We start from the raw sequence: 24,507 nt of genomic DNA, 5'->3' as shown, positions 1-24,507 counted from the left end.
GTCGGATATCTCAAACAGGCCCTCGGGCCATACAAGTCCATGATGACCACCGAAAAATAACTTAATCAGAGTGTCAAGCGCCAGCAACCCTGAGTAACGTACATTCGCAGGGTCTGGTAAGTTTCATACAAGCGAATAATATACAGTTCTGTCACGACAAGCCTTCTCAACGTGTTTCGCCAAGGGTCTCCACAGTATTTATATAAACAGACCCAACAACTAGGTGGCCACTCCCGGCTCGCCTCGCTCATGTCTTCCAGCCACCCCTCGACTACATAGCCTGAACACGGAGGCTAATGACACACAGGCACAGATCTTGGGATGCGAGCCCTCGTCGATTCACAGTGGCGCGTCCTCCACTTCTCTGCGGCTATTCGTCCTACACTGACTTTCTTCGCTGCATAGTCGACCCGAGCATTCCCAGACGCAAGTGCTACGGGACTTACCGGCGCAGTCTCCATCGACCCCACACGCACTCCCGTGGCTCCTGCATGACTCCCGCTGCACGTCCAGAGCTTCTGGTAAGGTGTTCCATTTGATTGGCGTCCTCCAGGAGGCCACATACACTTTCAGCCAGACCAGGCGGTGAAGGGCGAGCCACACTCGCTGCATACTCAGGCACATGGCGCTCGATTCAACCCTACACTAACTGGTGGCGCACAGATGAGATGCCACAACGTTTCCTTGACTCAGCCGCATTACTCTGGACCGCACTGGGCAGTGTAGACCGTTGCATCACCGCGAGGCTATTGCAGCGGCCCCCGTAGCAGTACTATACCCGTCAAATTAGCCGCACAGGCAAGTACCCTGTGTTCGGGTCAGCGAGCCGTGCCCACTCGTGCATATTTACGACATTGACGACCCACCCACGCTCCCAAGCTCTCGTTATAGCGCGCTTCGCACACGCATCGATCGGCTTTCCGTCAATATATGTCCACACTCTACGAACAAACCGGTAACATCGTCTCAGAGGACCCTCGCATCGGACCGCCGGCTCCATGCGGCTCTAAGGCGGTGAGTCGTACACTCTTCTTCTGGATTCCTTCCAAGCGCTATTTGTCGGTTCCTAGCCAGTTCCCCCCATGCATTCCTTCCGCCTCGCATCGCGCCCCTAATCGCTGGATCAGCCTGCCTCCATCACCCTTCCACCACCGTCTCGCAACGCAGAACTCAGAACAAAGGGCCCAGTGACGTACTGCCGCGATCGTTCCCCGTGCCGGAGACCAGAATCTCACCACGCGCCCACAGCTGTACGGCCGTCAGTCTCCTGACACATGCACGCCTCGCGCCGGCCGCCCGACTTCTGTGGCTCGTAGATCACCGACGTGGTCAAGCAGTTCAACACGCGGTGCGCGGCTAGTTAAGGCTACGCTGGGAACACCACGCGTATCCAGGCGGCTGTGCGCAGCAGGCAGGGCCCTGCGCACTAACTACGCACGGAAGTCCGAAAAGCTCGGACGACCGCACGAGGTCAGGCGCGTCTGCACTAGGTCCGTCTCGCGGGTCGCTACGTCGCTGGCGGAGTCGGAGTCGCGGGTGTTCTGCGGAGAGCGCGTCGCGTCGACTGCAGACATACCAGTCCGCATGCGCAGGTACACCGCGCCCGCCGCCTGCCACCGGGACGCTCGAGCAGATCGTCTGCCAGAGAGTGACTGTTGCCAGCGAGGGCCGCCCGCCGCGGGCACGGTTCGGCATCCCGACCTTCCAAGCGTGCAGACCGCGGCGGGGCCTACTCGAGCGAGCGCACGGTCCCAGTCGCCCCAGAAGGCGGTCCAAGTCATAATGCATGACTTGTTTGCGTCACCATGACCTATGTAGGGTGGTTCGTTCGAGGATCCGATGGCTGTGGTCACTGTCCGAGTACTGGAGGGTCTGCATCGCGCGTCTCCCGTGGCCTCGCTGTAGAGTGACGGACGACGTTCTCGGGCGCGTGGCGTGTGTCCTCTGCGACAGCAGGCACCATCGCGGTGCCTCGGTCGACGTTGGTGGGAAGACGAGCGCGCGCAGAGGTGGAATACCAGGGCCAGGGCGGGCGGGTGTCTCGCTCGTCGGAGCCAGCGTGGATCACCGCGCTGCAGTACCCCAGGCTCCCGCGCAAAGTCAAACTGCGTGCGTAAGCTAGGCAGGCTATGGACACCAGTGCGGTAGATCCTGTGCGTGCGGATCGCGTCCGCACGTATCGGTTGTTTGGCAGGTTATGGCCCGGCCGTCGTGGCACAGCGGTCTGATTGAACGATGGACGATGGTCGTCTACCGTCGGCGTGCGGGCCCACTGGCACCCTGACTCTACCGTCCGCCCGCCGGCATGCACTCCCCTGCTCCTCGGCGCGCAAAGTCCTCAGAATCCTTAGCACCGGCACGCAGCTGCCCTCTTCTGCGGCAGCGTCATGCGTCATGTCTTATGACTCTGACTCGAATCTGTACGTATCCCGCGACGCCCTTCCGAGTCCCCTTCTCGCCCCCCCTTCCTTCCCGCGACTCATCAGTCGTTAGTGCTCCACACTTCTCACCGTCTGCCAGTGCCGTGCGCAGGACGCTCGCCCCCCAACGGCAGCCTCAGGGTCCGACGCACGGCCGCGGTCTTCAATTCCCTCTCTGAACTTGAATCGCTGCAGGGCACTCTCGCGCCCGGTCTCGCGGACCACACGTACCCCGAACTCCAAACTTCGAACAACTCAGCGAACTCCGCCGCGAGCGAAAGCCTGGGATGCATCACCGATACAGAATGTGATCAGTCTTTTGAGACTTGGTGCCGACTCGGCCTGTTTTCAGCGTGCTTCGCGGGAGCATCATGCTTCGCGATACGCTGATTGCAAACCGATAGGCTCCTCGTAAAAATGCGTACGCGGGCGGAGAGCGTCGGCTCTTGCTTTCGAGGTGCATCCGCACCGTCTGCCGTTCGACCTCAGCCACCCGCCGAAGTCTGGCTCGCCCTCGACACTGCCGATTATGATTCAATCTTGATGAGAACAGCAAGACCGTCACACTGCTCGAGTGGACCTTTCTGACGTGGGGCCTGAAGTTGTTCTGGAAACAGCTGTCACATCGTGATGTAGTTGCGCAGGCGAGGAGAGCCCCCAAGCTCCGCAACCCACACAATCAGAGCCGCGGACCTTGCGAACGCGCTGAGCCGAGATTCACTGCTTCGGCGTGGTCTCCGAGCGGGAGTCCGCTGCTGGACTCTCGCGCAATGCGTTCGGATCGTCGTCTGTTCAGTTCACGTTCAATATTCAATACGGAGAGCGCAGGCAAAAGGAGCGGATCCGTGTATAATCGTTTGTGCAACGTACAAAATACATGACCTAATTTTTCTACGGGGTCGTAACGATTCGTCATAGAGATACAGTCACTACACATTCAGCCCGAGAACCACGCGACGAGCCCCCAAGACAGTGCCGCCGGCGACGATAACTATCGGATCGTCCAGCATCCAGCGCACCCTACGTCAACGAGAGAAAGGTATACCGAGGGGTCGTATCAGAACATTGCATGCTACACTGGACAGCGGGAAGACAGCAAGAGGACAGCAACTAATGGGGGATGGAAACAGGATGGGGTAACAGGACACGTCCACCGGGGATATATACACTATAATCCAAGAAATAATTTCAGAGCACAACGGCAGGTGGGGGCGGGCGCGACGTCTACTCGCACCGCCGCGCCCGCTGCTCCGCCACGCCGCGCTACGAGCGCCTGCACAGAGACACAGCAACGTCCACGCCCTCAGAAGACGCAGGCACACCTCCGACTCGGAACGACGAGCTGAGATGACGCACGCCGCGCGCCCGATCGTCGCCCGTCCCCCCGAAGCCCGAGTCCGCTTCGTCGCCATCACGTCACGTCGCCCACGCCATCCCGTCCATCTCCCACCGGCCCATCGCTGCATCTCCCATCTGCCACCTGTCGCTGTCACCGTGTCCACCACGCCACGCCCCTCGTCACGATCATGACGAAGCCGCACCGCCGCCTCCGCCGACGCGACCACGGGTCACGTGCACGCCGCCGCGGTGTACGCCTCGAGCGCGAACGCAGAGCGGCGGTACCAGCCCAGCGTGTCGTCGCGGTAGCGCCCCGGCCCCGCCGCCATCCCCGCCCCCCCATCGCTGCTGCTGTTGCTCGAGAACGCGGGCGGGCTCGGGCTCGCGTAGTGCGGCTGCGGCTGTGCGACGGCGCTGCTGTGCGTCTGAGCGTAGTCGAGCTGGGGCCGGCGCGAGAGGCTTGGGACTGGCGCTGAGATAGAGGACGAGGACATGCGCATCGCAGAGGCGGCGGCGGCGGACGGGAGTGGCTGGGTATGTTGGTGCTGTTGCTGGCGGTAGTACATGTCGGTCGCGCTGCCGGGAGTGCTCCGTTGCGAATAGAGCGAATGGGAGAGCGATGGGGACGGCAGAGCGCTGGGCGACGGGAGCGTGGCCGTGGGCGAAGACAGCGCGTAGTTCTGCGTTTGGCGGTAGAACAAGGACGGTTGAGGCTGGGGGAGAGACGGGAGGGAGCGGGATATTGATGCTTGGGACGAGGACGAGTGCCCAGACCGGTTGAACACTGAATGAATACATGTCCGTCAGATGTTGTCGACTCGATTAACGGCGGGCACTCACTTCCTGAGAGCGGCTGCACCGGGTATCCCGACGGCGAGGACGACGCCGCCGAGACCATCCCCTGCTGGTCCGCGAAGCCAGCGCCCCAGTTGACCGCCTGCGCGGGGGTCATCACCGGCTGGAACGCGGCGCCCGCGTCCATGTCGTCCGCGCCGTCGTACGCCTCCCCGTACGCCTCCATCGCGCCCGGGTGCGCCCACTTCTCGTCGTCGTCAAACGCGTGCATCGGCTGCGCCTCGGGGGACCAGCGCGGGCTCTCTGGGACGAGCGGCTGGACGAGCTCGGCCTGCCACTCGAACATCACGGGGGGCACGCGGAGGGGCCCGATCTCGATGCCGGCGGGGACGCTCTGGCTCGCGGCGCTCTTGACGCCGTTGTGCATCGCGAAGGGGTCGAGGCGGAACGCGCCCATGAGCGCGCGCATCTCCTTGCTCGCCTGCGTGGCGCGGAGGGGCACCTCGGGCATGCTGTCGAGCAGCGGGTTCGTGAGGAGCGAGGGCGGCGCGTCGGACGCGAGCTCGAAGATGAAGCCGGACTCGAGCTCCTCCTCCTCGGTCTTGACCTTCGCGTAGGGCGCGTCGGGGCGCGCGTCGGCGTCGGGCTCGGGGGCGACGACGTAGAGCGCGCTGGCGGGGGCGTTGCCCGCGGGCCAGGAGCTGCGATGCATGCTGGGGAGGGCGGGTGTGGAGGAGGCGGAGGCCTGCGAGAGGGAGGACGAGGCGTAGGTGCGGGAGGACGAGGACGATGGAGCGTAAGGATCCTGGAGGCCGGTGCGGTGGGGGGACGCGGTGTACGCGGAGGGATAAGACATCGGCTGGGAGGACGCGGGCGAGGGATAGTCGGAGGTGGAGACAGAGGCGGGGTACGACGCGGACGAGGACGGCTGGGCCGGCCAGTGCGCCCTGGAGGTGTCTGACACGTAGGAAGTCTCACCCGCTGAATAATCGTGCTCGACGGGGCTCGCACTCGTGCCCGCAGGGTAGTACTGGTGCATGCCGTAGATCGCGTCTCCGCCGTGGTAGGCGGGGTAGGCGGCGGTGGCCATGGGGCCGGCGCGGTTGTGGTGGTGGGCGTAGTGGGCGAGGGACATCGGGACGTGGACGGGAAGGGCAGTGAGCGATCGGAGGCAGATGGAGATGGTGCGGGTGGGGAAACCGGCTAGCTCGCCTGGGCGTGCGTGGGATCGGTGGCAGCGGGGGCCGGATGCGGGGACCTAAGCCAAGCTGGAGGGTGTATATGAGGGCGGCGGGAGGCAAGCGCAGGCTGCGCCGGCAGCGCGAGGAGCAGCCTCCTCCCGCGTGCGCTTCGGGAGGCGTAACCCAACGCCAACCCTACGCGTCCGGCCCATTTCTGCGGAGACTGTCCGCCGGGGCTCGCGATCTTCCGCGGCAGCGTGCGGAGGCCTGCTGGGGCCATCAGCAACTGTCACTCCCACTCGGCTGGCCGACTCACCTTCCTCTGCCCGGGTTTCGTGCCATATAAGGCAGTCTTCTTAGGAGGATCCGCCGTGTGTGTGCCTTCGCGCGGCGCGTGTCGCGACGTCCCCACCTCGCTGCCTGCCGCCCGACCGTGCTGCAGGGGGCTCGTCAGAGAGATCCTCCAGCCCGCGTTCTACGATCTTCGTCACTCCTCCGATCCGCTGAGCTCCTCGCGGTCATTAGATCGCCGGCGCGGTTGGCGCAATTCCCATATCAGGAAGGCGCGTGCGACTCCGCCCAAGGTTCACACCCCGCGGCCCTCCCGCCACCCCGACGTGGTAACCACACCGCCCTGCGGTGTTCAACCGGCCAACGCCCTCGAGCACCCATCGAACAGACCGGGCCTGCTCGCCTTCCTGATCTACCCAGCCCATCTTCTCGGCAGGGACCTAATCTCGGGCGACGCAAGCGATCTCCGGCTCCATGTCCCCACGCAAACCTTGCACTTACACGTAAACGCCAGATCGCGCCCGCCGGTGTGCCCTCGCACCATCCCAGGCTCCCCGCAATCTCCCTCGCGTCCTCGTCTCTGCGTGTCTGGATCCGCCGGCGCGCGCCCCTCCCGCTGCCGTGTCGCTCCTCGCCCCCCATGTGCCGATGGTGGGTGCGCCGCCGTTCTGCCACTGATGCGCATTACGTACTCCGCTGTACTTCCCTACGCACCTCCTGATGGAATGCGATCGTGGCGTGGCGTCGTTCCTGGCAGAGTGTCCGCACACTGTGCTATTTCGGCGTCCAGTCACGCGTCGCCGGGGTGCCCATGAACAGTTGCTGTCACGGTCATCCGGTGAACCCTGCCACGCGTCATCCGGGTCTCTGTCCTGCGTCACGCGTCACCCTGGTCGAATGGGAGCTGCTACGATGTAGCACCGTACGTCTCGTAGGTACGTGGCACGGCCCAGGGGCGACTTCCCCAGCTTCCGCCCCACGAGCAGCGGCGGCTCGTGCCCCGCGTCGATCGTGAGGGCAGCCGGGCGTGAAGTCATCGCCTCCGTGCAATGCCCCCGACATGACATGCATCACGCCCCCAGCGCGGCCCAGCCCGCGTCTCGAATTCATACACAGAGCGCACTCAGCGCACGGGCGTGCCCTGCGGCCTTCTCTTAGTCGTGGTCCCTCCACTCGGGTTCGCGCGCTTCTCTACCGCCGCGAGGCTAGCGGCCGCGCAGGGGAAGCTACCGTACCGGCGGGGTGGCCGCGCCACCAACGTCGCGCTTCCCCGAGAGAGTCGCAATAGCTCGCGGATGCGCGCCCGGCCGCCCCCTGCCTCCAGGGTGCGCGCGAGCCTCGCCAGCGGGGCAGCCCTGACCTGCGCTACGCTGTATGGACTGTGTTGCGGCTCTGCACCGCCGTCTGGATGGCTGGTAGCCTGGACGGCAGTGTGCCAGGCACGCGCACGGGCCCGCGCCAGGCAGCGGCGTGGGCACCAGCAGATGCGATGATATGATCCTGCGTCTGCGTGCGTTGATCCAGTCACTGGCACCCGTGCCCGTGCTGCGAGATCGATTGCGCGCCGCCGGGAGTCGAGCAACACGTCGAACGTATGTCCGTCGTATGTCGCCCTCCGAATCTCTCCATCTCTGTCCCATCTTCATCTTCAAGCTTCATCTTCATCCATGATCTCGTGCTATGCGTGGTTCATCGATCGTCCCCTCGCTCATCTCCATCCAAATATTAATCACGAAAAGCAGACAGAAAGCAGCAGCCCGCGCCGAGCACCTCTGGCCATATACCACAGACCACATACCACAGGCAACAGGCTCCCCCCGCGGACTGGCAGTCATGTATCCCCCATGCGCCGTGCGATCACACCACAGCCCAACGCGCAGCCGCAGATCGCCTCGGGCCTCCAGGCCTCCCCGGTCCATGGCCTGCCTCCACGTACTGTGCCATCTGCGCTTGGCATCAGCAGCGTGCCACAGCCCGCCTCCGCACACGTCCCCCGCGCCCTCTGCCCCTGCGAATCCCGCCGCGAAGCGCTGCGAACCTTACCCTTGATATGTGATATTGAACGTTTGGACCAGCACGTCCGGGAGGAGAGCGGCCGCCCGGCGAGGCGAGGGCGCGATCCGCCCCTCCCGCTCGTCTTCCCTCCGCGCTGCCGTCCGATTCGTCCCCCGCGGTCCACGCCTCCAGCTGAAGACGCAGACGCAGGCGTGACGCCCCGCGCCCCGCGTTCTGCTCCACCGCTGATGTTCTGGACGTTCCACGCCCCCTTCCCGCGGACGGCTGCCCTTTGTATTGGATTTTGCTTTGGCTTTGATCCGAATCGGGCTGGCTGGGTGGCGGACACTCGGCGCCGTCGCCCGGCAGGACCACCGGGGGGCTACGCCCGCGCGACCGTCTGTGGGTTATGAGCGAAGGCCAAACGAAGGCACTACTGAACACTGTCCACAACCCCCGCGCGGCGGGACAGCCAGGGAACCGGTCTCTGTCTGGCGATCCGCGCGACGTCGAGGGGGCCCACACATGCACCGCGACTGGAGTCTGTCTGTGAACACACCACTCGCCTGGGCGGGGAAGCTGGGGCTCCGTCCGGCCGGGCTTCTGGCAGAACACACCGGCAGGGTGCGCGCTCCGCCTCTGTGGGGAGGTATGGCCGTGGACGACTCTGCGTGCTGCTGTTCGAGCGACACGCGCGGCGTGGGCGAGTGGGACGGCGTGCCCCTGCGGTCCCCCTTCTCCCTTCTCCCGCGTGCCGACTGCTTCTTGTCACACTCTGGCGTCGAAGGGAGGCTGCCGGGGCCAGTGATTTTTTCTTTGACAGCCCACATCCTGCGCCATCTGCGCCGCGAATCCGGCCCCTCCTCGGTGGCCTGCTGGACGACCGCCCGTGGCAGAGATGGCGATGGCGGGTCGGACGAGGAGTGGCTACGGCCACGGTGCCCGTGCACTCTCGCTCTCGCTCGCCGGTCGGCGACGCGCCCTGAGCGCGGCACGCAGCGGACGCCGCAACATCGTGGACCTGAATAAGTTCAACCTGAAGGGCGCGCGGTGCTCTACGCAGGCACCCCACGCCAGGGCGCGCAATACACCCGCGCAGCCCGAGTCCCGCTGGCAGTCGCCCCTCTGCGTGATCAACGTGGACCGATCACGCCCAGCGCTCGCACCCCGCAAAGCCTCCGACGACCACACCCACCCAGGCGCCAACCCAGCTCGGAGGCTGTTCGTGTCGGTTCTGATGTCTTCCACTCCGAAGTCGCTCGCAGCGCGTACGCGCCCGGGTATCATGGACTAGCTATAGCATCACCGTGGGTCAGCGGGCGAGGGATCGCGTCACGGACCGCTTTCTCTGGCCACTGCTGTCACTCACTCGGGCCACAGGTGTGTCTCCTGTGGCGCGGCGATAATCTACGGGGCTTGGTGGCGCTACTACTGTACATATCCCCTCGGCACGCGTGCCGGGTGTGCGAGATAGCCTCCGGGTCGACGACTATAGGGGCACGTGCATCTCCATGAGTATGGATCTCGTCTTCCTCCTCCGACCCGCCGGCATGTCTGCGGTGTCCATTGTGGCCCTCGAGTCGTGTCTGAGTGTGTCCGGGTCGTGTTTATGTTTATTTCGCCGGAGACGAGGGTCCGTCAGGAGCTTGTGGGACCGGGCGGGATGCGCGCGATGTGCAGCGGACGTTTACAGTAATTGTAATTGGAACTTTGAGCTAGGTGCAGCGTATCCCCATCGGCGTAGCGTTGCGCCGCGCTGCCGCCCGCGCGTGTGGTGTCGCTCTAAAGCTAAGTTGCGACTCGAGTTCTGCGTTTGTCCACGATGGGGGGAGGGGTATCTGGACAAGATTTGCGCCGCGCCGGGCATCCGTGGGATCCTCGGGACACCTCGCGAGGGTAAGTGCTTGCTTGCTTGTGCTCCTGCTGCTGGCTGATGCGGACCTGAAATCGGGCAGGTTCGTTGTCGCGGGAGAAGCACCGGGCCCCAGAGTTCCCTGGGTGCGCCTCGACGGTGTCCGTATTGCAGCCACGTCGCGATCACCAGGCCTCCCTGCGTCGAAGCGGACGCACGGCTTCCGCGCTGGACGACCGTCGACTATCTCTGGTCCAGCCGTAGAGCCGTCTCCGTCAGAATAGCAGACGTTCTGGACTTCACGCGGCCCCCGTAAGTTTTCGCGCGTATCGACCGGGCGCAGACGTCGGACACCGTCAAGCCACATCAGCATCCCATGGCTGTCTACGGACGTATCGATGGTCGGTCCACGGAATCCTCTCCGCCCCGTCGTTCTCGGCTGGTATCTCCACCACGCGTTTCTGTGCAGACGCGGTGTGCGCCGGGTGCCGGGGGGCGACCCCGCCCAGCTGGAGTGGACAGAGTTCATGGAAGCGACTCACCGGGTTATCCCTGTGCGTTTCGCTCTCCTTATGGCTCGTGGCGTCACATAGAGTTCCAGAGTGCAAATTCAAACGTTTACGTTCAGATCCTAGAGTTTGAAGCTGAAGACACGCCGCGCAGTCCCCGCGTGGCGGGCTTCCACCGCACGATCTGCGTGGACGTTGCGTGTACTCCCGCTGCCGTGCGAGGCCACGGTAGCCGGCGCGATCGGTGCCACCTTCACGTTGACGGCCACGGTTGTTGTGGCTGCAGTGCTATAGGCACCGCTTCCGCTCGACAGCTTTCGCGGTTCGCTCAGGCATAGATGCTGCGTCGGCGACGGCGACAGGACACTTCGTGGCTGTCCCTGTCGAGAGGGAATATTATCGATGAACGCACAACGTCCCCTCGAGTCGTTCAGCCAAATCTCCATCGCAGTCTGAGGACGCACGGCTCCCGCGGCGAGCTTCCACCCATCGATCGTCGCCTGCGTGTCCCCCGCATCACCACTTCGGACTAGGCGCATGACCCCGCGGTCTCCCAATCTTTCATGGCCCCAGCCTAATCCTACCAAACTCGCCGTCTGTCCTCTACCGCACCCAGATCTGATTCCCCCCGCTCTGCACGAGCCGATCTGCGGGCTCCCCCTCCCGGCCGATTGGCCCAATGTCGTAGGCGTATCGTGTCGCCCGCCGCCAGCGAGCGATCCGCTGCCCGGCTACTCAGTCCACGTCCAAATATACACGTGCGTGGTTTGTGTCGAGTCTCACCCCGTCCCCTTTTGTCGCGTCCGTAGCCTGTTTCGGGCGGCGACGCCTTCAGGTGGCGCCATCGATGTGATTGCGAGTGATGTCAATCGGACGTCTGTGCGGCGTGGCGGTGGACGAGTTTGCGAGCCTCGCAGCGAAGCTGCCCCAAGAGTGTTGTGAAATCCGGATGGACGCGGACGGGTGGGTTCGTTCTACGACGGATGTTTTAGTGCGTGAGAAGGTCTGGTCACTGGTATCGTAGGACCGTGACTGGGAGACCGGTGTCCCAGCGCAAGGCACGGTATGCCCGTCGCAGTTGGCATGCCATATCCACCCATCGATATCCATTCAGTCCCATTCACGCAGCGTGATGAGAAGCCTAATTGACTGGCCCGGGCGTGCCAGTGGAGTCACTAGTCACGGTGCCAGTTTGGCTGGGATGCGTGTCAGTCAGGGCGTCGCCCATGCTGGACGTCGCCTCTTCGCTGACTATCCGCTCCTGAGTCAGCGCTCGCGGAGGATTGGGTGCGAACGACACCCAGGGTTCCATTCCAATTATCCGTGAGCTTCCTCTGCCACCCGTGTTCTAATCGAACACTGACCAACGTACGGCAGGGGACGTATCAGCCCGAGCCCAGGATTCCGGGTGCGAGATGCAGCAGTGATAGTGATTCGTGGTAGTCTGATGTGCCGCGTTGCTCGCTGTCAAGAACTTGGCCGCTGCTTCTGTGGCAAAGCCACTCGTGCCACATCGAGGCCCGCGATCGCTCACATGACGCTGCGTACCGCACGCATCCGTCCATCCGCCTGCTGTATCTGCACGCCCGGACGTCCCAGAGACACGCCGGGCATCGCGATCTCGTCGCGCGAGCTGGCAGTCTTCAGAGTGCGACATGCGCCTCCCGGTACACTGGATACTTTCGGGGCATGTATAGGCCACCCGTCCCGCCTTCCTCGACGCGATTGCAAACCGGCTCAACGTGGTTCGAGTTTACGTCCAGCGAGCTGTCGTGCGAGTCGGCCCGGGACGCGTCCACGTAAACGATAGCGTGCTCAAGCTCAGATTCCGCGGTGCGATGCCCTCGTCGAACACACAACGCATCTATCTGGCGAGCAGGCCCTGGCTCACCTGGACAACCCGACTCCCATATGCGTCCGTCGGCCTCCTCGGCTTCCTCGTCTGCGTCGCGCCCTCTGCCCCCCCTGTCGCACGTCAACTTGGATGACGTAGCTGTCCGTTCGCCTGTCACAGACATACGCACCAACGTCGACTATTGATTCCCTGCTCGCCGGTCGATGCCCGAGCCCCGGCCCCAGCGCACGGTGCTCTGCGACGTCAGGCTGAGTCCATCGTGTCCAGTGCGCATGTCCGACAGCCTGGACTCAGAGGACGTCGTCGGCGTCCCGACCGCCGGCAGCGAGGGCTCCCATCGTCGGACGCGCACCGCTGCCAGACACTGGCAGGCACGCTGACGGGGCTTCCGATGAACATCGCGCATCGGGCGGCGCAGCAATCGAGCTGGGGCCCCGTACCGCGTCCGCCCGGCAGCTGTCGGTGAGCCCGCTCCTCGGGTGCAACGCTCGCGCAGTGGACCGCAACCACCGTGTACGGGCGCTCGTCGCGTTCCGTGAACACCCCAGGCGATTCAGGATAGTACAGAGGTGCTTCGGGGGCTTGCGGTGCCCTAGTGTTTGAATTTGAACGTCCGGAAGGCGGGCTCCTCTCAGTCCAGCTACATCCGTCGTGCGTGCTGCGAGCAGCAGCAGGGGCATTACTTACGTTCCTGAGGGTCCTCCTCCGAGTCCGTCCGCACCTTCTCCAGATCTCCTGCAGCATCTCTTCCAAAGGGACTTACCCGGGAGGCAAACCCGCGTTCTCGAGCACACGCTCCTGAGCTTGCTACTAGCCCGCCGGCACGCACACTGGCGCATGGCCTGCCCCGGAGAACCCCGCCGCTATCTGAGAACCTTCGGACTTGGATCGAACGGCGAGTTTCCCGACGCGGAATACGCTCGGGATTCTCGCCATTCAATATCAATGTTCAGAGACCGAGAGGAACCGCTGCGCAGAGGTCTTCTCGTACTCAGGCTGTATCTTCGACTTACGCTGGCTCGCGGGAGCCCCGTCGAGTGTGCCTGCGATGCCCGGCGTTCTCAGGATCCTCCTGGCCGCCGCGTTTGTGCGACGAAGTAAGCTGGCCTGCCGGTGCTGCTAGCCTGTGGCGTCTGGGTTGATTCTGATGTCAAACAAGTCAGGGGTCCTTCACCCAAGGCCTCACGTTCCGCGCTCGCTGCCGCTGTGTGTTGCATATGTTGCAAACTCCTCCGGCGTCCGCACTTGCAATCCGGGGTTTCCTGGACCGGATGCAAGCATTGCAGGCGCAGCCTGGACCCCGCCGTATTTTCCGAGTACTTACTAGTACTGTAGGCCATCGACGCACGGACACCAGGCTCCTTCTCAGACCTGGCAACCCAGCGTGACTCCGAGTCCGCGGCACAGACCAGTGCGCGCTGCGACTACTAATCATGCTTACGCCAGAGCGACGTCTATTCGCCCCGAGACGGAGAGGTGCGAGGAATCCACTGGAATCCATCCACTGTGGCCGCGAGCCAAAGCGACACGCCAAGGGTCCCGTGTGTGCCTTGTCTCAGCTGGCGCGCTCGTGTGTCGTGTCATCACACACAGGCGATTCGGCCCTGTGTCGGTAGACGATGGCGGCCTCGGTGCGTGTGCGTCTTGCAGGTCCACCGGGAGTCTCGTAGCGTACCGTACGCGCTCGCGGATCTGGAGAAACTTGTCATGCACCGAGGTCACCAGCAGTCAGGCCCAACAGTCCGCGCAATTGCTGTACAGACGTGGAGGCTACGATTGCCAGTACTTGGTCCGGTGACCGAAGGCGTCAGTCTCGCTGCGTCTCCAGCCACTGGCACGCGCTGCCTTACCGCTCATAACCTGAATGTATAGTACCGCGCGCTCTTCCCCCGCTGCGACGTGTCATCACCACATGATACAGCCCCCCCCCGAAACCGGTAACTTTTCATTCCAGAACGTCGGCCGCACACGCTACCCGCGCCACACCGTGCCGCCCTCCCCCTCCCCTCCACCTTCTGTGTCCTGATCACACGGCCAGGATCCGAGCCAGCGCTCAGAGTCAGGTCAGGCTCCGTCTCAGCCCCCGGCTTCCATCCCGCCACCCGAGCGGTACACAACTGGGCCCGCGCTGCGCTGCGGATCTCGGGGGGAAGGTGTCGGAACAGGAACAGTACTCAGTCAGTGCTCAGGTGCGCCATTTGTGCGCCACAACTTACCCATGGGGGCGTGACCAGCAAGGGACGGAAGCTCACTGGACGGTAATTCCGCGAGTGCGAGTGGGAGCCTCCGCGTCGGCGTGCGAGCGGGCTGAGCTGAGAAACGGACTGGTATTTATGTCGGGAGTGCGGATCTTGGACCGAGGAGTCGCCGCCTGAGGATGAGGACGTGCTGGGGGTCAAAGTTAAGTTGGTGGTGACCGTAGGACAGAGTTTGACGAGAACCACCCGCGGCGTGGGTACGACTGCAGCACGACCGTCCTCTTGCACAACAGTGGCTGCGCGCACGCCCTCGGACGTCGAGCAAGACGCGTCTGCGTCCACACGGTCTCAGGTTTAAATTTGAGCGATTGGATACGGAGCTTCGCTGACCCGGGACGCCTGACACAGCGCGCTGCCAGTGAACGTTGAACGTTAGATATTGAATGCTGCGATAGAAGACGGTGCCAACCGAATGCGGTGAGCGACGATCGCGCCGTTCGCGTGTTCCTGTCTCATCGCTATCGCTGGCCGTGTTGGATCTTCGGACCACGGGACCCAGCTGGCGAGGGCGTGCCCAGTATCAGAGACCCGACGGGGTGGCTCAAGCGTGCCTGCAATAGGCCGCAGCCACTTGGTCAGTCTTACTCTCAAACATAGAGACAGGTATCGGCCAAGGGTGCCAGCGCGACGGAAGTATGGGTTCATAGCACCACGGTACGGAGGACGTCATCGCGTCACTATCGACGGTTCGTCGCTGGCGAGCCCGGGGCACGACAGCGGAGCGATAGGAACCTGTAAGTTACGGTGGGAAACAGAGGACAGAAGCTGGTCGCACTCTGGCAGAAGGTTGCGCTCACATACAGATGGGTGTACCTAGCGATCCTACCCGTAGACGTCAAGGAACGCGACGTCCTTCGCCCGGGGGAGGCCGTCGCAGTAGGTTCTGTCCGCCCGTACTGGACGTACTGAACTCTGTGCGGAAACACGTCATGGTGCACGCAACACACGCCGAGCAGAATGCGCACGAGGGACGCGCACCGTTGGCCGGGAGGGGGATCGATGCTGCTCCGCGACATAGACGTTCTCGGACATAAGGTTTCTTGCGCGCTATAGCCACCGCAGAGCACGAGGGCGCGAGCTTCGGGACGCAAGTACTGGCTTCTGGAACAGCTGTCAGAAATCAGAAGGCCTTGCCAGTAACGTCATCCCACGAAGGAAGACGCGACTGACCTCGATGGATCCGCAGTGGCACTGAATGCACAGACGCGCGTCACGAACAGGAAGCTACGCGGTGTGGCTCGATAGTGCACGTAGACGTCCAACAGGCCCTACTTTCTTTCTCAAAGCCCGCGAATTCGCGTACGAGAAGAGTACGTAGGACATGCTCCGCCACAGGGACCGTGCACTTCCGGACTGCCCCGTCTCAGCACTCCCCAGAGTCAGCGATGAATGCAGGTCGACCAATTCTCCGAACGAACGAAGGTTGCGAGCCTCATTGTTCCTGCAAACGAACCACGCGCGGAAGCAGATGGTCAATACAGCGGACCCCAGGCCAAGTCTTGGCATTCCCGACTTGATCATACAGTTCTACGTAGACTCATACGTCAGGCCTTCAGGCATAATCTTAGCTCACTACACGGTGAAACACGCCTCGCGCAGCAGAAACTATGCCTTCGAACCACCGCCGCCCCCAATTCACGCACTGGCCCCGTCCGGGTCCGCCCAGCGCCCCACCCACCACCGACACATCCCTTTCCTCACCCCGAGCTGCGCCCGGTCCAAGCCTCCCCCGCGCACCTCCATCACCCCGCGCCACACGCCCCCCTCGCCCTCCGCTGGGTCCGTGCCCTCCTCCAGCACGATCCCCGCGTCCGCCGCGATGCGCACGAAGTGCGCGCAGTGCACGGGCAGCGTGTACTTCCCCGCTGCGACGTACGCGCGGGCGGTGGGGGACCTGCGGAGGAGCGCGGCGAGCGCGGCGAGGAGCACGCCGTGCGACCCGTCGAAGTGGAGGAGGTCGGAGAGGATCACGACGTCGAAGCCGGCTTCCGGGTCCGGGAGGAGGGATCTGGGGCGGGGACGTCGCCGTCGGGTTGAGGAGAGGAGTGCGGTGTACGTACAGTAGCGGGCTGGAATCCCGGCCCCATTCGTAGCCCCGGCAGTGCACGGCGCACCCGGGCGCGGCGCGGTACGCGTTCCTCCGTACGTTCTGTTTGAGGTTCCCGAGGATCGTGTCGTCGGGGTAGTCCGTGATCACGACGAGTGCGGGCGGCTTCGCGAGCGTGGACGCGAGGAGAGACGGCAGCGCGCACCCTGCGCCGAGCTCGACGACTGGGGCATCCCGTCGTGACGTGAACCGCGCGTATTGGGTATGTGTGGGAGGAGGTGCACGTACCGGTCTTGCCTTCGAGCGGGATGAGCCCGCGCTCGATGCGCTCTGCGAGGAGGATCGAGGGCGAGAAGAGGTGGTCCGCGAGGAGCGTGTTCGCCTGGACGGGTGGCGGACGTTCAGAACGTAAGCCTCCACCACCAGAACATCCGCCGCGCACGAACGCACCTTGCCTTCCTACGCGACCCAGTCAACACCTCTGATCGCAGCCATACCTAACGACAGTCCCAGCTCCCCATCACGCGTGGGTGCAAGGAGCCAAGTTCGCACGTACCTTCGGTGCGACCGTCAGGACCAGCGGCCCGTAGTGAATCTCGCCGCCGTCGTCGGTCAGGTCGACGGTGTCGTTGTACAGCGCGGAGGCGTCGCCCATGAAGTCGTCCGAGTCCATTTCTCTAGACAGATCGGATTGGAAGCGCGGTCCAAGACTATACCAGGGGGTGGAACGACGAAGAGTTGGTAAGGAGAGACGCTCAAGCGCGCGGCAGGAAGGAGGACACCGCGGGAAGTGCCGCAGCTAGGATGCGCTGGTGTCAAGTCGATCTCGATAGCGATCCTATTGAACGTTTAAACACTAGTACTCCAGCAATCGACTTTGGAGCAGGACGTGCGCGTCATGTCGGATTGGGACGAGGGCGGAGTCTCCATTGCAGACCAAACCAAAGCCAGCAAGCATCTTTTATGAGATTGAGACGCCGATTGAGTGGGCGCCTGGACTGGCCACTTTTTGTGATGAGAGTTGAAGTACATGTAGCGAGTAGGTGACTTATCACTGGCACCGCTTGACAAGATTCGCACTGGCATGTGTGTAGCAAGATATTATATAAAAAGAGACAATACCATGTTTCATGGACATGTCCGGGATTGAACCGGACCCCTCTCGCATGCTCACAAGGTGCTAAGCGAGCGTGATAACCAACTACACCACATGCCCGTGATCAAAATCTCTCTGCTGGTACTCTATACTTAGCACACTCACAGATCATTCGACCGGCCGCCGTCAATCTGAAGATTGGTGCGCTACGCTCAGCAGCCTACAGATATCTAGAAGTTGAAGAACTCCGTTCAAGACGACTTCGTGAGGGTTTACCTAGGGAAGACTTAGCAGTGTACAGGATGACCTCTGCCATAGGGCTTGCGCGACCATCGCAGCGGCCCGGGTGCCTTCAAGTTGTCGCGCCCATCTGGCAGTGAGTGCTAGTGACAGGAGTATATTCGAATTTGTGTGTTTGCGATCTTTGAATGTTTTGCGACAACTTGAACGTGCTGACGAATCACCCAAGTTGACTTTCTCCGGCGGAAAGAGGTCGTGCATGTACGTCCGCACATAGTATTTCAGTTTCATTGCTAATCCTCCCGCACAGAGGCTTCAAATTCGCTGAAATGGAGATCAGTGAGTTTTGACAGTTGACTGACGCAGCGAGGCGTTGGCTAACTCCAGCGAATAGAGGTGGTGCTAGCAGTGTTGATATCCGCGTTCACCTTCGAGTCGACCGGCAAGCCAATCTTATGGACCACCGCTGACAACATGTTCCCCACAGTCGGGAAGGACGGCATCAGACCAGAGCTTCCTCTGAGAGTAGGACTTTACAAGCCGGCCTGATCGCCGGGACTAGATGTATCGCCAACGCATGTGGTACATTGTGACATTGTGTTGTTATTTTGCCGATTATTTATCAATACACGCGTCCATTGTGTCTGAGTCACGGTTTCGATGACCAGATGAACGACTTCAGGTACTCAGCAATGCCTGCTTTCTCCGTCCCCGAAATGCGCACAGCATCGGCGCCGAACGTGCCCATAGCGTCTGCCTTGGCAACGGGAGGCAGCTTCCTCGCCTCCGCGATCCTTGCTTCAGTGATCAGATAGCCTTTGGGCAGGCCCACCGTCTCCACAACGCTCTTGTGCGCCTCTGACGCAGCGATACCTTGCTCGTCGGCTAGCATAAGCTCAACGGCCGCCTTGCCACAAAGCGTGCCATTCGGCATGCCGTGTCCTTCGAAACCGCGGCTCAGCATCGTCTACGGGCTGCGAAGCCGCGTCGTTGACCACTGACCTGAGTAGGCTCCAGCAAGCCAGACACCCTTCATCCCTGGCACTTCGCCGACCCAGGGCATGTTGTCCCGCGAGTACCCCATGATCCCCGTCCACTGATGCGTTGCCTCCAGCTCTTCGAGTCCCTCCGTCTCTCCCCCCAGCTCCAAACGTACAAGGAGTGTCCGGCGGAGCCACGCCGCCATGCCCTCGTCCACCACGCCGTCGTCCCAGATGCCAACGCGGGGATAGTCCGCGCCCGCGTCGCCGCCGCCGTACATGTAGTGTCCCGCGGGGTTCGGCACGCCGTCGTACGGCCGCTGGTTCAGGTAGTCGGAGAGGTGGCCGGGCTGGTCGGGCTGCCCCTCGAGGCCGTACGAGTTCGGGAGACGCGGGGCGCCTTTCGGAGGGAGCAGGGCAGACATCTCGCCACGCACAGGCACGATCAGGTCCGCGAGGGCGGGAAGGAGGTGCGAGGTGTAGCCGTTGGTGCAGAGGAGGACGGTGCGTGCGCGAATGGGGCCCCGGGGCGTGTGCAGGACGTGCGGGTGGGTTGCGTCGCCGGACGCGATGCGCTCGACGGGCGTGTTGGTCTGGAGATTCAGCTGGCCGGCTCTTACCAACTTCTCGAGTACGAACGCGACGAGTTTGTAGGGCCAGAGACTCGCTGCGGAGTGGCACAGCGTGCATCCTACGGCCGTGCTCACACGATGCTTGGCGAGCTTAGCCTTGTCGGTGATGACCTCGACGAGCTTTCCGAGCTCTGGGTCGGCTGCTTTCAGCGCGGCGACTTTGCTCAGTTCTGCTTTGAACATGTCTTCAGAGAAGAACGCGCGGCAGCCCGACACGCTGCGCCATTCGCAGGCCACGTTGTTCTCGGAGATGTACGACTTGACTGTGTTGTAGTTCAGGATCTCGAACTTTGCGACATCGAGGCCCCGCGCGACGGGGAGAACTTGACAGTGGCCTGTGATTCATCGATCAGCGATTCACGTACATCGAACACGTAGGAGTAGAACACGGATACCTCCGTTCCGGCCTGTCGCACCCCAGCACGCCTCTCTCGCCTCGATCATGACGATGCTCCGGCCATTGTATCGCGGGTCCTCTGTCAGGAAGCGCGCAGCGGATGAGCCTGTGATGCCGCTCCCAACAATCACTACGTCGGCTTCCGAGGGCAATTCGGGCGTGGTGCGATGGCCAAGTAGAAACTCGTTCGGCTCGCTGTGCCAGAACGAACGAGTTGAGTTGGGTACCGGTATACCCGAGGGCTGATCAGGAGCTACGGATGTCATGATACTAGTACGGTCTCTTGTGTAGCTTGGAGAGTAATGAGCACGGATACCGGTACCGTTTATGCTGAGGTTGGATACTATAGGGCTCGCCTCCAACTTGAGATGTATGTCGATATGAGACAGCCTGCAGCCTGGGTGGAGATCACGGTAAGATGTACTGCGCAACGGACTTCAGCGGGAAGAAATGGCACCGTGACGAGGCCTGGCGGGCCGACTCGAACCCCTGCATGTAGCACTTACTCACCCACGCTGTAATGGGGTTCTCAAGATCTCACCTCTCGTAGTCTGGCCAACTCCGGGCCTATCATTCGCCGTAATACCAGCGCGAGCTCGAACTAGCAGGAAATCAACAGGAAATCAACAGGAAACCAACAGGAAACCGCCTCGTACTGTGCCGATTACACGATCACGAGACCGCGTGCGGCAATACGCGTCCACGAACGGCCCGGGACTATGATCCCCTCTTGCAGTCCCCGCCCACTGGCGACTTGACGCATCGTCGTTGATGCGCGCTGTACGTCTTCATAATGTCACGCACCTCGTCTCTGTGCGTATCATTGTGCCGACAGTACATAGTCTGTCACTGCAAAAAGACCGTGTTTGGTGGATGAGGATGTGACGGGGGTTGTGACGAGAGGGTGGCGCAGTGGCACGGCGACGTCATAGTATACATCGCGCCATGACCGTATTCGGCTCAGCAGGCGACTGTTCGTCTTCCTCCTCCTTGTCTCTCCTCTACCAACAGCAATCATGGCGGAACAAGACCGTAAGTTGTTCTTTCGAGTCGCTTTTGATGTTCTTTCGTAGCACGACAATATCTGACCCCGAGTCCAGGCTACAGTGCACACTTCAGCACCCAGCGCGACAACCCGTTGAGCATCGCAACGACCGTCGGCATCTTCAAAAGCACCATCTTCCCCTCGTTTGCCTTCCACACCGGCCTCTCCCTCGTCACCTACGGCGTCTCCCGGTACACCGACCGCGCAGACGGCAAGGACTGCCTCTGGCCCGCGAGCCAGCTCGCCAACGCATGGTGGAGTGCCCTGGGCACGCGCGTCGTCTACGACGGCCTCTCCCTGCCCGACGCCTGGGCTCAGCTCACGTACTCCGAGCGCCTGCTCCTCACCGGCGTGACCACCTGGGGCATCCGCCTCCTCTACCGCATCGCGTCGCGTGCGGTTAGGCGGGGCGCAGACGACCCGCGCTACGCCGAGGACAAGCGCGACCCCGGCTTTTGGAGCAAGGCTTTCCTCACGCAGTTCCTGCCTGAGGCTGCCGTGCAGACCCTCATCACGCTCCCGTTCACGCTCCCGTTCCGCGCTGGCCTTGCGAGGGCGCCGCTGCCAACGTACGCGAAGCTCGCGCATGCAGCGGCGGTGTTCCTCTTCTCGTCTGGGTACGCGTTGGAGGTACTGGCCGACACGCAGCTCGAGACGCACAAGCAGCGCACGGGCGACATCGTCCTGAACCGCGAGGGCGTATGGAGCATCGTCCGGCACCCCAAGTGAGTCTCTTCACCCTCCGTGTATCCGCTCCCGCTAACATCCCTGCAACTCGAAGCTACCTCGGCGACGCGCTCGTGCACTTCTCCTTCCCCGTCCTCCTGTACAGCGCCGGCCTCCTGCACCCGCTCGCGCTCCTCGGCCCGCTCGCGAACTACGTTTACTTGCGCGTGCTCGGCGGCGACCGCGAGACGGAGCGGTTCCAGGAGGAGGCGTACAAGGCGGACCCGCTCAAGTACGAGCAGTTCCGGCATTTCCGTCGCGAGAAGAACAGTTTTTGGCCCGGCCTGAAGGAGCTTGCGAATGGGTGGACGTGGGCGATCGTGGCGGTCGGCCTGGGCGGCGTCGCTGTGGAGAAGGGGATGCGCACGTGGTTGTGAGAGGGAGATGGGATTGTTGACTGGTAACGAATAAAGGACTCGGAGAGTATCAACTGTAGTACTGTAATAACATTGTGAATGTGATTGGGCGTGACGCCCTCGGCTGCATACCATACCTCAATATATGCGCTATAACCTGTCTTTCTCTGCATACTCTGGCCGGTTCCACGGCATCTCAACCACAATGTGGTCGTAGGTCGTCGTACTAGGTCGTCGTACTAGGTCGTCGTACGCCTCCTTCAGGCACGTACTACCAACACGCGTTCACGTGATCAGGAACTGTAGCAGGAGCCTGTGCGGAGGGACGTACCCCGCCATTGTATTCCGGATCTTCGAGTATCATCCCAACCCAGAGCCAACGCTGTATGAATGTGCCAAAGCTTCGCCGAAGAGGTCTCGCCTGAGCGAAGTTGGTGACTCAGGCTTGAACGATTGAACATCGGGCCTGCGCCTGTGCAGCGTGCAACGTTCAATAGTCAATGGTCGAGTGAGCCGGGACTTGGGAGCGCGACAGGCGCGATGTCATTCATTCTCGCGTAGCCGCAGGGCCTCGAATGAGCTCCCCACGGCGTCTGGTGTTCTACGTCAATGATCGGATAGCCACTGCATACTACTTATCCTTGACCGCCTCCTCCAGCCAGGTCCACAGCTTCTCCCCTAAAGCATCGTCGTATGCCTCCTTCCTGCACTCCCCAACGCGTGCCCATGGGATCAAGAACTGAATGATGCGAGGAGGCCCACGTCAGCGTATCTGGGTCAGCGTCGCGACAGGCGGGGGAGGAACGTACCCCGCCGTTGTGTTCCAAAGCCTCTGGCATCGTGCCTGCCCAGAGCTGTGTGAGGGCGCCGGGGCCCACAGGGTAGAGGAACGTCGCGTGCTATGATGAGGCGCCGTGGCCGTTAGTTGTTTGTGTCGCTTCGCAGAGTCGGAGTCAGGGTGGGACCTACCATGAACGACCGCACTGGGCCTGGTGCGTACCGCTGCAATTCAGTGGCGATATTCCCTGTGTAGAAGCGCAGGGTCGGGGCTGTCAGCGAGGAGCATACGCCTGCACCGGGAACCTCCGCTGACCTGGGTTCAGCGAGATAGCGACGATCCCTTGGTCAGCGTAGCGTTTTGACAGCTGTCGTGAGACGACCGTATTCGCCTGTCCTCTGCGCGTCAGTTCCCGAAGCTTAGCAAGAGCAAGTCCGGAGGAGACTCACAGATTTCGTCTGGCAATACAGGTCTTGCGACGATATCTTCCTCCGCGCCGGGCCATCTCTGAGCGTGTCCCAGTTGATAGTCTGTAGGTACGCGCCCGAGGAGGAGGTCGTGATCACGCGGGTGTGGCCGTCTGGTGAGGACGCCTTGCCTGCAACGAGCGCGGGGAGGAGGAGCTTCGTGAGCAGGAACGGGCCTGGTGGATTCGACGAGTCAGTGCGCGAGACATAAGAGGCTGATGGGTTCGTACCGATAACGTTAGTGAAAAATTGGAGGTCGTAGTCATCTGGGCCGAGGAGGTCGAGGGGGCACCCCATGAGACCACTACGTGTCGAGTTAGCTTCTACTGTACTGAGTGGCCTGTTTATTTAAGAGGCGTACGCGTTATTGAACAGCACATGTAGATGTTGCTCTTGGCTGAGAACATTATTGCCAGTGAGATAAATGCACGGACAGACAGGAGCGAAGCGTCCTACCTTAGGAACTCCGAGGAAGCCTTTTGAATGGATGCATAGTCTGCTAGGTCAAGCTCGAGGAAGATGGCCTCCTTTCCTGTTTCCTCCTTCAGCTCAGTGATAGCGGCCTCGGCCTTCGGTCGGCTTCGCGATGCCATGTAGACCTTCGCGTTGTGCTGTAGGAGCACCTATGATTCCCGTTAGTTGTCTGCAATACGGAAGCCACGCGAATCCTCAGCACCTTCACCGTCTCCTTACCAATCCCAGTGTTGCCGCCTCATGCAAGGACGTATGAATTCCGGGACGCGCATCACAGAACCGGAGAGACGTACCTGTCACTATGATGACACGACCAGTGAGATCCGGTATCTGGTCCGTACTGAACGTAGCTCTGGGTGGTTTGAACTCGCCCAGGAGCTTGAGGATCATCTTCGCTTCGTATACGAGCCCCCTCATCTCGTGTTAGCCTTCTTTACTGTGTGCGGTCAAGTGAAAGGAGATGAAGAGTAGGGGAAGGTGTTTTTGTAAGCAAAAGAAGTGTTAAGCTTTATATCAAGCCCACGGTTATCCCGCTGTCGTATGTACGATACCAGTGTCCTCTATGCCTACGAAACATCGGTTGACTATCTGCCGGCGCACTTGCGTCACCGTGATGCCGAGGCTAGCGGTTGGCAGTCGTGTGAGGCTCTGATCTTGATTGGCGGGTATACTCACGGTATACTAGGCACGCAACCTTTGTATGACAGCAATCATGAACAAGCATACTTTAACGTTCTGGCTAGTCGAACCTTCAACTCACTAGTGAGACATGTCC

The 24,507-nt window shown here is 61.9% G+C and overlaps 10 protein-coding genes and 1 non-coding gene across 11 annotated transcripts; 5 read left to right on the top strand and 6 right to left on the bottom strand.

Annotated features, from left to right (window-relative positions):
• Nucleotides 1-3,988: 3,988 nt before the first annotated feature.
• B0H18DRAFT_1115191 (uncharacterized protein) lies at nucleotides 3,989-5,688 on the bottom strand (the record flags this gene model as incomplete). The annotated part of the gene is made up of 2 exons (XM_048033227.1): nucleotides 3,989-4,542; nucleotides 4,599-5,688. 2 exons carry the CDS (start codon nucleotides 5,686-5,688, stop codon nucleotides 3,989-3,991), a joined length of 1,644 nt encoding a protein of 547 aa, XP_047898068.1.
• A 2,004-nt stretch (nucleotides 5,689-7,692) lies between these two features.
• Nucleotides 7,693-8,623, top strand: B0H18DRAFT_982248 (uncharacterized protein; the record flags this gene model as incomplete). Its single annotated transcript, XM_048044532.1, is given in 3 exon segments — nucleotides 7,693-8,390; nucleotides 8,458-8,585; nucleotides 8,600-8,623. A coding segment is annotated over 1 exon segment (698 nt), but the record flags the coding sequence as incomplete, so codon positions are not given.
• Nucleotides 8,624-10,507: 1,884 nt separating this feature from the next.
• Nucleotides 10,508-11,705, top strand: B0H18DRAFT_982244 (uncharacterized protein). The gene has a single exon (XM_048044531.1). The coding sequence runs from the start codon at nucleotides 10,919-10,921 to the stop codon at nucleotides 11,321-11,323; it is 405 nt and encodes a 134-aa protein (XP_047898066.1). The 5' UTR covers nucleotides 10,508-10,918; the 3' UTR covers nucleotides 11,324-11,705.
• Nucleotides 11,419-12,335, top strand: B0H18DRAFT_602795 (uncharacterized protein). The gene is made up of 2 exons (XM_048038744.1): nucleotides 11,419-11,704; nucleotides 11,759-12,335. The coding sequence occupies exons 1-2, from the start codon at nucleotides 11,514-11,516 to the stop codon at nucleotides 12,189-12,191; spliced, it is 624 nt and encodes a 207-aa protein (XP_047898065.1). The 5' UTR covers nucleotides 11,419-11,513; the 3' UTR covers nucleotides 12,192-12,335.
• Nucleotides 12,336-12,956: 621 nt separating this feature from the next.
• On the bottom strand, nucleotides 12,957-13,761 carry B0H18DRAFT_982242 (uncharacterized protein). Its single transcript, XM_048044530.1, has one exon. The coding sequence runs from the start codon at nucleotides 13,735-13,737 to the stop codon at nucleotides 13,396-13,398; it is 342 nt and encodes a 113-aa protein (XP_047898064.1). The 5' UTR covers nucleotides 13,738-13,761; the 3' UTR covers nucleotides 12,957-13,395.
• A 2,368-nt stretch (nucleotides 13,762-16,129) lies between these two features.
• B0H18DRAFT_1207967 (uncharacterized protein) lies at nucleotides 16,130-17,358 on the bottom strand (the record flags this gene model as incomplete). Its single annotated transcript, XM_048036242.1, has 5 exons — nucleotides 17,098-17,358; nucleotides 16,992-17,000; nucleotides 16,830-16,923; nucleotides 16,555-16,765; nucleotides 16,130-16,502 (listed from the first exon to the last, which is right to left on the bottom strand). Exons 1-5 carry the CDS (start codon nucleotides 17,212-17,214, stop codon nucleotides 16,130-16,132), a joined length of 804 nt encoding a protein of 267 aa, XP_047898063.1. The 5' UTR covers nucleotides 17,215-17,358.
• Nucleotides 17,359-17,672: 314 nt separating this feature from the next.
• Nucleotides 17,673-17,757, bottom strand: B0H18DRAFT_t48. Its single transcript has one exon. It is a non-coding gene; the product is annotated as a tRNA-Ala (tRNA).
• A 349-nt stretch (nucleotides 17,758-18,106) lies between these two features.
• Nucleotides 18,107-18,426, top strand: B0H18DRAFT_870184 (uncharacterized protein; the record flags this gene model as incomplete). The annotated part of the gene is made up of 3 exons (XM_048040076.1): nucleotides 18,107-18,138; nucleotides 18,188-18,216; nucleotides 18,272-18,426. Coding segments are annotated over 3 exons (216 nt in total), but the record flags the coding sequence as incomplete, so codon positions are not given.
• Nucleotides 18,116-20,497, bottom strand: B0H18DRAFT_982204 (FAD dependent oxidoreductase). The gene is made up of 5 exons (XM_048044529.1): nucleotides 20,344-20,497; nucleotides 19,885-20,283; nucleotides 18,880-19,824; nucleotides 18,272-18,819; nucleotides 18,116-18,216 (listed from the first exon to the last, which is right to left on the bottom strand). Exons 2-4 carry the CDS (start codon nucleotides 20,150-20,152, stop codon nucleotides 18,527-18,529), a joined length of 1,506 nt encoding a protein of 501 aa, XP_047898061.1. The 5' UTR covers nucleotides 20,153-20,283; nucleotides 20,344-20,497; the 3' UTR covers nucleotides 18,116-18,216; nucleotides 18,272-18,526.
• A 405-nt stretch (nucleotides 20,498-20,902) lies between these two features.
• On the top strand, nucleotides 20,903-22,034 carry B0H18DRAFT_1115187 (uncharacterized protein; the record flags this gene model as incomplete). Its single annotated transcript, XM_048033226.1, has 3 exons — nucleotides 20,903-20,918; nucleotides 20,987-21,656; nucleotides 21,713-22,034. 3 exons carry the CDS (start codon nucleotides 20,903-20,905, stop codon nucleotides 22,032-22,034), a joined length of 1,008 nt encoding a protein of 335 aa, XP_047898060.1.
• Nucleotides 22,035-22,644: 610 nt separating this feature from the next.
• On the bottom strand, nucleotides 22,645-24,149 carry B0H18DRAFT_1115186 (uncharacterized protein; the record flags this gene model as incomplete). Its single annotated transcript, XM_048033225.1, has 10 exons — nucleotides 22,645-22,752; nucleotides 22,823-22,912; nucleotides 22,983-23,038; nucleotides 23,107-23,182; nucleotides 23,241-23,434; nucleotides 23,489-23,562; nucleotides 23,620-23,655; nucleotides 23,715-23,881; nucleotides 23,935-23,969; nucleotides 24,026-24,149. 10 exons carry the CDS (start codon nucleotides 24,147-24,149, stop codon nucleotides 22,645-22,647), a joined length of 960 nt encoding a protein of 319 aa, XP_047898059.1.
• Nucleotides 24,150-24,507: the final 358 nt, after the last annotated feature.

Source organism: Fomitopsis serialis, assembly GCF_022376445.1.
Source record: "Fomitopsis serialis strain Sig1Antser10 chromosome Unknown B0H18scaffold_7, whole genome shotgun sequence".
In the NCBI taxonomy this organism is placed as follows: Eukaryota; Fungi; Basidiomycota; class Agaricomycetes; order Polyporales; family Fomitopsidaceae; genus Fomitopsis; species Fomitopsis serialis.
The sequence above is the reverse complement of the archived record's forward strand: the minus strand, read 5'-3'. Positions and strand labels throughout refer to the sequence as shown.